Raw genomic sequence first — 13,188 nt, 5'->3', positions numbered from 1 at the left:
ACAAGATGCTCTAAGTTGCCTATGGGAGTCAGGAGTAAAGAGAGAATACAGATCTTGAGGGTTTCCACTAAAAGGAAGGAACTATTAATATACCAAACTTGATAAGACATTCTAAGCACAAAGAGTATTGTTCTTGAAAAGAACATTAGATCATGTCACTTCTCTGCTTAAAACTGCTCCATTGCTTCCCAATGTTTTAGAAATAAAAGACAAACTCCTTGAAAGGATATACAAAGCCTCAAATTATCTATCTAGCCCAGGGCTGTTCAACAGAAATATAATACAAGTCACAGATGTAAATTTAAATTTTCTAGACACTGTAGTAAAAAGGTAAAAAGAAACAGGTGAAATTAATTGTAATATATTTTATTTAACCCAATATAGCCAACATATTATTATTACAACGTATAATTAATATAAAAATTATTAATGAGATACTTTACATTCTTTTGGAGAAGTGCTAAGTTGTCAAAATCCAGTATGTGTTTTAAACTTACAGCACGTGCCAGTCTGGACTAGCCGCATTTCCAGTGCTCACATATGGCTTGTGGCTACCATAATGGACAGCCCAGATGTGGCCCTTGCCTATGTCTCTAACCTCAACTCACACTACTTTCTCCTTCAATAACAAGGATTCAGCCTCAGAGGCATTTTTTAAGTTTATTAGGCACGCAAAGCTGGTTCTCACCTCAAAGCCTTTGCATGTGTTGTTCTCTCTGCCTAGAACAGTTCTCCTGCTCTCTTCACATAAGCCAACTTCTCAATTTTCACGTACTCTTTTTTTGGAGGGAGGGGGCATACTGGCTTACAACATTGTGTAAATTTAAGGTGCACATAACTATATTTCAGTTTCTCTATAGACCGCATCATATTTACCACCAATAGTTCAGTTTTTATCCGTCACCATACATATGTACCCCTTTACCCCTTTCGCTCTCCCCCCATCCCCTTCTCCTCTGGTAGCTACTTATCTATTCTCCTTATCTATGTGTGTTTACCTTCCACACATAAGTGAAATCATATGGTGTTTGTCTTTCTCTGTCTGACTTATTTTGCTCAGCATAATAACCCAAGGTCCATCCATGTTGTCACAAGTGGCACAATTTTGTCTTTTTTTTACGGCTTAGTAGTATTCCATTGTATATATATACCACACCTTCTTTATCCATTCATTTATTGATGGGCACTTGGGTTGCTTCCACTTCTTGGCTATTGTGAATAATGCTGCGATGAACACAGGGGTGCATAAGCCTCTTTGGATTGTTGACTTCAAGTTCTTTGGATAAATAGTGGGATAGCTGGATCATATGGCATTTCTATGTTTAGTTTTTTGAGAAATCTCCATACGGTTTTCCATAGTGGCTACACCAGTTAGCATTCCGACCAGCAGTGTATGAGGGTTTGCTTTTCTCCACATCCTCTCCAACACTTGTTATTTCTTGTCTTGTTAATGCTGATCGTTGTGAGGTGATATCTCATTGCAGTTTTGATTTGCACTTCCCTAATAATTAGTGATATTGAACAGCTTTTCAGGTGCCTCTTGGCCATGTGTATAACTTCTCTGGAAAAATGTCTGTTCATATCCTCTGCCCATTTTTTGACTGGGTTATTCATTTTTTTGTTGTTGAGCTGTATGAGTTCTTTACATATTTTGGAAATTAACCCTTTGTCAGATATATGAGTTGCAAATATTTTCTCCCAGTTAGTGGGCTGTCTTTTCACTTTGTTGATGATTTCCCTTGCTATGCAGAAGCTTTTTAGTCTTATGTAGTCGCACTTAATTTTTGTTTCCCTTGCCTGAGTAGACATGGTATTTGAAAAGATACTGCTAAGACCAATGTCAAAGAGTGTTCTGTCTATATTTCCTTTTAGGAGTGTTGTGGTTTCAGGTCTTAATTCAAGTCTTTAATCCATTTTGAGTTAATTTTTATGTATGGTATAACATAATGGTCTACTTTCATTCTTTTGCATGTGGCTGTCCAGTTTTCCCAACACCATTTCTTGGAGACTTTCCTTTCTTCATTGTATGTTCTTGGCTTCTTTGTCAAACATTAGCTGTCCATAGACGTGTGGTTTTATTTCTGGGCTTTTAGTTCTGTTCCATCGACCTGTGTGTCTGTTTTTCTGCCAGTACCATGCTGTTTTAATTACTGTAGCTTTGTAGAATATTTTGAAGTCAGGGAGTGTGATACCTCCAGCTTTGTTCTTTTTTCTGAGGATTACTTTAGCTATTTGGGGTCTTCTGTTGTTCCATATAAATTTTAGGATTCTTTGTTCTATTTCCGTGAAGAATATCATTGGGATTGCACTGAATCTGTAGATTGCTTTAGGTAATATGGACATCTTACCTATATTTATTCTTCCAATCCATGAGCGTGGAATATCTTTCCATTTCTTTATGTATTCTTCGATTTCTTTCAATAATTATAGTTTCCAGTGTACAGATATTTCACCTCCTTGGATTTATGCCTAGGCATCTGATTCTTTTTGTTGCGATTGTAAATGGGATTGTATTCTTGATTCTTCTTTCTGCTATTTTGTTGTTAGTGTATAGAAATGCAACTGATTTTTTATGTTGATTTTGTACCCTGCAACTTTACTGTACTTGTTGATTATTTCTAATAGTTTATTGGTGGATTCTTTAGGGTTTTCTATATAAGGAGTCATATCATGTGCAAATAGTGACTGTTTTCCTTCTGCCTTTCCAATTTGGATCTCCTTTATTTCTTTTTCTTGCCTAATTGTTCTGGCTAAAGCTTCCAGTACTATGTCGAATAAGAGTGGTGAGAGTGGGCATCCTTGTCTTGTTCCTGTTCTCAGAGGAAGGGCTTTCAGTTTCTCAGCGCTGAGTATGATGTTGGCTCTGAGTTTTTCCTATATGGCCTTTATTATGTTGAGGTACTTTCCTTCTATACCTATTTTATTGAGGGTTTTTTAAATCATAAATGTATGTTACATCTTGTCAAATGCTTTCTCTGCATCTATTGAGATGATCATGTAATTTTTATTCTTCATTTTGTTAATGTAGTATATCACATTGATTGATTTGCAGATGTTGAACCATCCCTGCATCCCTGGAATAAATCCCACTTGATCGTGGTGTATGACCCTTTTAATGTATTATTGTATTTGATTTGCTAATATTTTGTTGTGGATTTGTGCATCTATGTTTATCAGTGATATCGGCCTGTAATTTCGCTTTTTTGTGTTGTCCTTGTCTGGTTTTGATATCAAGGTAATGTTGACCTCATAGAATGAGTTAGGACGCATCCTGTCCTCTTTAATATTTTGGAATAGTTTGAGAAGGATAGGTATTAAATCTTCTTTGAATGTTTGGTAGAATTCACCAGAGAAGCTTTCTGGTCCTGGACTTTTGTTTCTTTGGGAGGTTTATGATTACTGTTTCAATCTCTACTTGTGAACGGTCTATTCAGATTCTCTATTTCCTCTTGATTTAGTTTTGGAGATTGTGTGGTTCTAAGAATTTATCCATTTTTTCTAGTTATCCAATTTGTTGGCATATAGCTTTTCATAGTATTCTCTTATAATCCTTTGTATTTCTGTGGTATCTGTTGTAATTTCTCCTCTTTCATTTATGATTTTATTTATTTGAATCTTCTCTCTTTTTTTCTTAGTGAGTCTGGCTAAGGATTTGTCAATTTTATTCATCTTCTCAAAGTACCAGCTCTTAGTTTCATTGATCCTTTCTATTGTTTTGTAGTCTCTATTTCATTTATTTCTGTTCTGATTTTTATTATTTCCCTCCTCTGCTGACTTTGGGCTTTGTTTGTTCTTCTTTTTCTAGTTCTTTTAGGTATAGTTTAAGATTACTTATTTGAGACTTTTCTTGTTTGTCGAGGTAGACCTGTATTGCTATAAATTTCCCTGTTAGTACCCCTTTTGCTGCATCCCATAAGAGTTGGTATGTTGTGTTTTCATTTTCATTTGTCTCCAGGTATTTTCTGATTTCTTCTTTGATTTCTTCACTGATCCAATGGTTGTTCAGTAGCATGTGTTTTAGTCTCCACATATTTGTGACTTTCCCAGCTTTTTTCTTGTAGTTGATTTCTAGTTTCATACCATTGTGATTGGAAAAGATGCTTGATATAATTTCAATCTTCTTAAATTTATTGAGGCTTGCTGTGTTTCCCAACATATGATCTACCTTTGAGAATGTTCCACGTGCACTTGAGAAGAATGTGTATTCTGTCGTTTTTGGATAGAATGTTCTATATATCAATTATTAAGTTCACCTGGTCTAGTGTTTCATTTAAGTCCACTGTTTCCTTGTTGACTCTCTGTCTAGATGATCTACCCATTAACGTAAGTAGGGTGTTAAGGTTCCCTACTATTATTTTGTTGCTGTCAATTTCTCCCTTTAGGTCTGTTAATAGTTGCTTTATATATTTTTGTGTTTCTATGTTAGCTGCATATATAAGTGTTATGTCTTCTTGTTGGAATGTCCCTTTCATCAATATATAATGCTCATCTTTGTCTCTTGTTTTCTTTTTTATCTTGAAGTCTGATATGAGTTTTGTCTGATATAAGTACAGCTACACCAGCTTTCTTTTGCTTGTCATTTGCTTGGAGTTTCATCTTCCATCCCTTCACTCTGAGCCTATGTTTGTATTTAAAGCTGAGATGTGTTTCCTGGAGGCAGTATATCGTTGAGTCTTGTTTTTTAATCCACCCAGCCACTTTGTCTTTTGATTGGTGAATTTAATCCATTTACATTTAGAGTGATTATTGATATATGAGGGCCTAATACTGCCATTTTATCTTTTGTTTTCCAGTTGTTCTATATTTCCATTGTTTCTTTTTCCTTGCATTTCTGTCTGCCATTTCAATTTGGTGGTTTTCCGGGATGTTTTTCTCTATCTTCTCTTTATTTATGCTTTGTGACTCTGCTCTGATTTTTTGTTTTGTGGTTACCATGAGGTTTGTATAAAAGATCACATAGATGAGATAGTCCTTTTTCTGATAGCCTCTTATCTCCATTAGCCTATGCAGGTTCTGTCCCTTCTTCTCCTTCTATGTTTTTATTGTTATAAATTCTTCTTTTTTGTTGTGAGTTTGTGAACTAATTGTATTGGTTATAGTCATTTTTGATGCTTTCTTTTCCTTCATCTTTTATAATTAAGTTTTACTAACCTATTTTGATATACAGCTGCAATTTTCTAATTCTGTCTGTCTATGTACCTCCTTGCTCAAGGTTTTGTAAACCTTTGCTTTTAGTTTCAGATGGGAGGGCTCCTTTCACCGTTTCTTGTAAGGCAGGTCTAGTGGTGATGAACTCCCTCAGCTTTTGTTTGTCTGGGAAAGCCTTTATTTCTCTGTCATATCTGAAGGATAATTTTGCTGGACAGAGTATTTTTGGCTGCTAGTTTTTATCTTTCATTATTTTGAATCTATCATTCCACTCTCTCTTAGCCTGCAGGGTTTCTGCTGAGAAATCCACTGGAAGCCTGATGGGAGTTCCCTTGTAGGTTATTTTCTTCTGTGTTGCTGACCTTAATATTTTTTCTTTGTCATTGACATTTGACAGTTTTAATATCATATGCTTTGGAGAAGGTCTTTTTGTATTGAGATTATTATGAGTTCTATCAGCATCATGTATTTGCATGTCCAGTTCCTTCCCCAGGTTTGGGAAGTTCCCAGGTATTATTTCTTTGAACAAACTCTCTGCTCCTTTCTCCCTCTCTTCTCCTTCTGGGATACCTATGATCCTTATGTTACATTTCTTAATTGACTTGGATATTTCTCAAAGCATTTCTTCATCTTTTAAAAATCTTAGTTCCCTCTCATCCTCCACCTGACTCATTTCTAGGTTTCTATCCTTGAGCTCACTAATTCTCTCCTCCATATAGTCTGCTCTATTTTTTATGCTTTCTACATTATTTTTCATGTTATTTATTGTGTTCTTCATATCCACAATTTCTGTTTGTTTTTAGAGTTTCAATCTCTTAGGTGAAGTGCTCCTTCTGTTCATTAATTTTATTCCTGAGCTCAATGAACTGTCTTTCTGGTAACTTGCTGAGTTTCTTTATGACAGCTATCTTTAATTCTCTGTCAGTCAGATTGTAATCTTCGGTGACTTCAAGTTTGGTTTCTGGAGAGCTATCCTCTTCCTTCTGTTTTGCTGTGTTACTGTAGTTCTCCATGGTGTTTGATGAACTGATCCTCTGCTGGCGCATTTGTGGTAGTAACCATCTTTCTTATTTGGGTAAGGCTTTGGTTACTTTGGTTCTGTGCTGCTTCTGATTGTATCTGAGAGCCTACGCTTTCCTCTCTCCACTGCCTCTGCCAGGGGTGTCAGCAGTGCCCTCCTTGTGCCACTTGTGCCTCCAGGGTTGCTGGTGCCTTCACTTTAGTCTCAAGTGTTGCCACCAGGATAAGCAGGCTGCAAGCACTTCTACTGCTTCCAGGGTCGCCTGGGTCTCATGTTCCTCCAGTGGCTCTCTGTGGGCCCTCCACAGGCTCGGATGCTGCTGCCCCATGCACCAACTGTGCTGCTGTTCCTGGGTTGTCTGAGGGTGCTGGTTGCACTGCTGCCAGGGGTACTGGGCTCACGGGTGTCTCTGTCACTGCCAAGGACCTAGGGACCTGGGGAATTGTGCACAGCCCCCGCTGTTGGTGGAGCCTGTGTTGGGGATGCCACCACTGAGGGCTAGGTCACTGATTCTGCTGTGGTTCCTGAAGCCTCTGGTTCCAGGTTCCACTTGCCACTGCTGGAGAGAGCAGGGGCTAAGCAGGGAGAGGTTTTTGTTGCTGCTTGCTGTACAGCCTCTGGTCTCTAATGTTAGCCAATATGTTTTTAAAACTCAGGTCAGAGTGCCCCACCCAGCCTTGAAAAGCCAAGTTTTACATACTATCTCCACTGTTGGAAGGACCTGGCCACTACTTGGGGAGCGAGAGGGGTGCAATGCTGGATCTGCTGGAAGACGGGCAGGGAGCAATCCAATCTGCCCTCTCAATCCCCACTGAGACCACTCACAGGCACACAGGCTAAGTCCTCTGGGAGACGGGCAGGTAGAGAGCCAGCCCGCCTTCTCCAACCCTGCCAGGACCACTTGCAGGTCAATTTTCATATACTCTTTAAGTGTCACATGCCCCAAAAGGCCTTCTCCAACTATCTTATCCAAGGTTAGATCACCCTTATCAGAACATCTTATTTCTTCAGAACTCATCCCATGTAATTACTTATTCATTCATTTGTTTTCTTGTCTACCTCCCCCACCACTATAAAAGGGTAACCATAAGTCTGCCCTAGTTCCTTTATATTTGTTGTCCCAGGATAGTTATTAATAAGCATCCTTTTTACTCTCAGAAGTGTCCTAATTTAGATGATAAATTATATGGCCATCCTAATTATATCCTTTATACATAGAACAGTGCCTGGTACTTGGTAGGTACTCATTAAGTATTTATTGACTATATGATGAATAGTCATCTTATAATCTTACAAACAATTACAGGCATTTTTCTATATTATAAATGCATTCTTGGAAAACCTCACATTTTGTAAAATCTCACACTGAAAATAATAGGTCTTATGGGAAAAAGAGTGTTGAGGCAAACTCAAAACCTATGTGGCTTTGTAACCAGAATCTTAATAAAAACAATTATTGGTGGAGGCAACATACCCAAAAACACTAGAGTGGAAATGCCTGGTTAAAGGTGCTGAGACTGTAGCTCTGAGCCAGTGGGGCTGCCATGAAGACAGACACAGGAGGAAGCGCAACTTGTCATAAGCCAAGAGCCACGCAAGTCTAAGGGTGCACTTCTGGGGAAGGTACCAGAGTACTATAAGTTCTCATTCTTAATTTTTTTGTGTGTGTGTGAGGGAAGATTGGCCCTGAGCTAACATCTGCCAATCCTTCTCTTTTTGCTGAGGAAGATTGGCCCTGGGCTAACATCCATGCCCATCTTCCTCCACTTTATATGGGACACCCCCCACAGCATGGCTCGACAAGCGGTGCGTTGGTGAGTGCCTGGGATCCGAACCGGTGAACCCCAGGCTGCCGCAGCAGAGTGTGCACACTTAACCGCTTGCGCCACCAGGCCGGCCCTTTTTTTTTGAGGAAGATTGGCCCTGTACTGACATCTGTTGCCAATCTTCCTCTTTTTTCTCCCCAAAGCCCCAGGACACAGTTATGTATCATAGTTGTAGAGTTGTAGCTCTTCTATATGGGACACTGCCTCAGCACGGCTTGATGAGCAGTGTGTAGGTCTGTACCCAGGATCTGAACTGGCGAACCCTGGGCTGCAGAAGCTGAATGCATGAACTTAACTGCTACGCCACTGGGCTGGCCCCTCATTCTTAATTTCCTTAAAAAACAAAGCTGAAAGGACTCCCACCTATGCAGCAGCTGAGCTAAAAGCTTTTTTTTTCTTGTCGTAATTATCCTTCTTTTCCCACTATTCCAGCTCCCCTTGCCTAGAAAAATCACATATGAATAAACACAATTTCCACATTATATTGCTATTATTTCCCTATCTGCCAACTGCATATAAGCTAACTGGTGTCAAAGAAATACATGTAGAGAACACTACTGGCTCCCAAACTTGCCAATTAGGGCTTGGCAAACTATGGCCTGTGGGCCAAATCTAGCTTGCTGCCTGTTTATTTAAATCAAGTGTTATTGGGACACAGCTGTGTTCATTCATTTACATGTTGCCTATGGCTGTTTTTCTGCTACAATGGTAGAGTTAGGTTGCTGTGACAGAGATCTTATGGCCCACAGAGCCAAAAACATTTATTTTCTGGCCCTTTACAGAAAAAGTTTGCAGATTCCTGCTTTAAAGGACCATGAATTTACAGAGGGGTCAGAAAATGTCCTCAAAAAAGATGTCTCGCCAACTCCCTGGCAAAAACTCAAAAAAGGAAGGGTACAAGGAGTATTCTTCAATGGAGAATAGACTGCTAGGGGAACAACCTGTCCCTCCACCCCTGCAGCAGACACCATCACAGTGGCAACACCTCCTCTTACAATTTACAAAGGCATCAGCCCATCACCGGTTTCACAAAAGCAATAGCTGCTGCCACCACTTTTACTCCTGCCTGAATTCCCAGGGAGTGTGGAGAGAGAAAAGATCACCTGGGACATGTAAGTGTATCCTAAAATTTAAAGAGCTCTCTTCTGTAATGTGATAATCATTGCCATATGTGAATTTCATAATTTCTTGAAACGTGTTATCTATTTTGCTTCCTTGCTGGTACTTACGTTTTAATTTATGGCTATAACAATAAAGGGGAACTAGCATCTTACCTTTTTAAGAAATTGTAGGAAGTAGGTCTGATTAAGAGAAGAAACTGGTGTTTCCCTTCTCCGGTAGAAAACACTACCGTTAAGGTTCCAAAGCCCTTTCAACTCAGGTAAATAGGTAACAGAGACCATAAAACGTTTGGGGTTTTTAAGAAACCCCTTATGTCTTTCTTATAAATAACACCTGGTCCTATGTGCTTATAAAGTATAAACAGCCTATATAGTGTTACTATATCCAATAGTTGTTTGACTTCCACTCTTCCCAGAAGTTCATCCTATATTGTATAGATTGCTGTGAATTAATTTTACTTTTCTGAATCCTTTCAGACAATCCAACATTATTCAAAATAAACTGGCTATTGTTTAAGCCACTATTCCCTCATTTGTCAAATGATAGAATTTACCCCATTTCTCAATCTACATATAACCCTCTCTAAATAATCTTTATTTGTTTGTTGGTATTGCCCCTTCTGGAGCACAGCAACCTACAATCCTAACTACACAAAATGTGTCTCACTCCCATATACAAAATGTTGATCTTCTTGGCTGCTAAGGTTTTATGGAGCATTTAGGTTCTAAGCAAGCACCAAGTCAGGAGGGCTACGCCCATCAGTGGAAGGGAAGGCTGGAATCGCTGGTTGCTACCTTGTTTGCATCAAAACAGGAAGGGAAGAGAGAATTTTAGTTCACTGGGCACCCAAAGACAGAACCTCCTTTGTGCTCCCCCATACTTGGTACTTATATCTCTCAAAGGTTTGTCTCCCTCGCCAAAGTCATGAGCTCCTCTTGAGCTGATAATGGCAAGGACCATATTTCATTTATCATTGTATTCTGACTACTGAAGCAAAGTGGTGCTATTATATATGTGCTTCCCTTGCTTTCATTCAACATATGTTTACTAAAGAACATGTAGAGGTGAGCAGAGATACAACAATGTGCAAAACAAGACATGGTCCCTGCCCTACTAGAGCTTGTAGTCTACGGAACAAAATAATAATCAAATAATTGTTCTAATCAACATGTGAGATAAATGATCTGAGAGAAAAAAAACCATACTTTTGTGAGAGCACATAACAAAGGACCCTGACTTAGTCAAGGAGTTCAGAAAATACATCCCCAAGAAGATTTAAGCTGATAATTGAAGGCTGAGTAGGTATTAATGAATGAAAGGGGGAATGGTAGGGGACAATATTCCATATACAGAAGACATCAATGCAAAGGACCTGTGGCAAAAGGAAGAAATGCATATTCAAGGAATCAAAAGAAGGCTGGAGAGGGCTGGAACACTGACAGAAAGGAGGAGAGTTGTACAAGATACGGCTGTATGAGAAAGGTAGAGGTCAGACCATGCAAGGCTTGAGGTCATAATAAGGAGTTTGGTCTTTATTCTGTGAACAACAGCAAGCCATAAGCAGGGTTTTAGGGGTCTGTGTGTGTGTGTGTGTGTGTGTGTGTGTGTGTGTGTGTGTAGCATATTTTCATTTTGAAAAGATTACTCTGACAAAATATTTGAAAAATGACTACTGCTACAAAAGGATTGTTCAGGGCCTCTAATCTGTTAGATGAATAAAGAAATGAAGGAAGCAATTGAAATTAGATACTCTTTAAAAGACAAATCCGTTCCTGGTCAGGGTGCCAGTAAAATCAAAGTCTGAAAGAGTGACAGCCAAAAGCAGCCAAGGGAATGCAGTCTGAGGCTACGAATGCTGAAACATCAGGACTCAGCCAGAGCCTCAATCTCTCTTTATCCTAAGGTGCTGGAAGGTGAAGCAGAGGCTACGTAAGTTACTTGGCATTCTGAAACATAAGAGGAGAAGAACAGACAAAGCAACACAGAAAAGCATCCTATATTCTACTGTTGCTATGATTCGGGTCCAGATGGGCACCTTCAATCTGAACGGAGAGAATCCCCAGATCCCGAAGCTGCTGGTTGTTGCTCTGAGCCAGGATCCGTAACCGCTCCGCTGCTTCCCGGGGGATGTTGAATGTCACACGCACGCTGTTCCAGGGCTCCACTTTCTGTACCTTTAGCTTGCTGGATTCTTGGGCATGAAAGAAAGAGAGTAATATTAGTAATCTTTTAGTTACCAGAAGACATGGAATGAATAACAACAACAAAAAAATAAAAGAACAATGCAGAGCACCAGCTTGGAGTAGCTGAGAGAGTTTAGGCTTTGGCGTTACATAGCCTTCAAATCTAATCCCAACTTTACCAATTAGCACCTAGGTGACCATGAACAATTTATTTAACCTTTCTGAAACTTACCTTTCTCTTCTCTAAAACCATGAAAAAACTACTTCATGAGATTGTGAGTGCTAAACGAAATAATATATGCCAAAAACCTAGCACAGGACCTGATACACCACAGGCACTGAATAAATGGAAAACAGTAAGATAGACTAAAGATTGTAAGAGAGAGATAAGTTTAAATTAACAGCATAATGTATACTTCTGGACTCAGTTCAATGATGTGAACTGAAAAGCTGAGAACATTTAAGTCTCAAATTTCAAGTGAAATTCTATAAAAATTGAATTGTCAGATATGCCAATTGTAGGATATTAGGCAATCTGTAGCTACAATGCACTAAACTTATTTAAAGAAAGAGCACTAAGAAGGAAAATAGATTTACTTATAAAATATTAAGCAATTTTACTTCTTCAAATGAAATATTTGAAATGTTAATACTCATATTTAAATATTCACTAAGCATCTCTGTGGAATTATTCATAGAAACAGGAAGCAAACATTTCCAATGTCCCACAAATGCTTCAATTTAAGGAGGGCTTAAGCCTTGATTCTTTATGTCTTTGATTTTTAAATCTTTTCCTACTTTAAGCAAGAGTAGAATTTCCACTGAAGCACACCAAACTGAGGGGAAAAACAACATAAATTTGACAACTAAGATTCAGTTAGGATATGAAAACATTACATTTCAGCAAGTCTGAAAAGGCAGTGCAAACTTCAGGACACGTTTTTAAAAGAAGATACAAAAGTTGATTGAGGAGGCAATGTTGTTTGTAATTCTATTTTACAGATGGAAAGCAAATCTCAGGTCTACTTAGCTGATAAAAAAATTTTTTTTTCAACAACCCCAGACAAAATAATTTTCCCTGTTGTTATGAACTCAGGTAGATTAAATCTTTTGTATTTTCTGTTCAGTTATATATTCCAATATTAAGAAAATGGTCATATAGGCATATCTGTTCTCAAAATAAGAAATATCTATGGAGAGGGGAAAGTGCCTACTTGTTGCCTAAAGCCCCTTCCAGGTCCAAAAACATTATACATTGAAAATTAACTCAACCAGACCTGGAGTTCACTTGTTCTAACATGGAAAAAAGGGACCACTTGCTAAGAGCAGAGAGATAATACAATCACAGAAATTTAGAAAGGACCAAGTTTATTTTACAAGGTCAGGAAACTGAAGCCCAGAAAGGCTAAGTGATTTGCCCAGAATCCTGTGGCTACCTAGAGGCATCACAGACAGCATTAAAATCTAGCTTTGATTCTCAAGTCAATTTCCTTTCCATGACACTTATGCCTCTAAAGAGCAAAAGGCAGGAAGCTTGGGATCCTGGTTCCAGAGTATAGATGCTACAGGGCTTTTTCCCAACCTGAAAAGTACTGGAATCTTGTACATGGTCTAGACAAACATTAAATTTGCTTATGGTATTATCTACTTGTGATATGGTTGCAGAAAAATCCTTGTCTATAACATAGTTATATATATACATATTTTTTTTCATGAGGAAGATTGGCCCTGAGCTAACATCTGTTGCCAATCCTCTTCTTTTCGCTTGAGGAAGACTGTCGCTGAGCTAACATCTGTGCCAATCTTCCTCTATTTCTTTTTTGTATGTGGGACACTGCCACAGCATGGCTTCATGAGTGGTGTGTAGGTCCAAGCCCAGGATCTGAAC

The 13,188-nt window shown here is 38.7% G+C and overlaps 1 protein-coding gene across 8 annotated transcripts in view; it reads right to left on the bottom strand.

Moving 5' to 3' along the window:
* NCOA6 (nuclear receptor coactivator 6) overlaps window positions 1-13,188 on the bottom strand; it is a 103,921-nt gene that overhangs the window by 45,298 nt on the left and 45,435 nt on the right. For all 8 annotated transcript variants that reach the window (XM_058562853.1, XM_058562855.1, XM_058562851.1 and 5 more), the window contains one exon: window positions 11,153-11,308. In XM_058562853.1, coding sequence (XP_058418836.1) covers window positions 11,153-11,308 — 156 coding nt within the window. The remainder of the gene's footprint in view (window positions 1-11,152; window positions 11,309-13,188) is intronic.

The sequence above is a fragment of the Diceros bicornis genome, chromosome 19 (assembly GCF_020826845.1).
Source record: "Diceros bicornis minor isolate mBicDic1 chromosome 19, mDicBic1.mat.cur, whole genome shotgun sequence".
NCBI lineage: Eukaryota > Metazoa > Chordata > Mammalia > Perissodactyla > Rhinocerotidae > Diceros > Diceros bicornis.
This window is presented reverse-complemented; position numbering and strand designations above follow the sequence as displayed.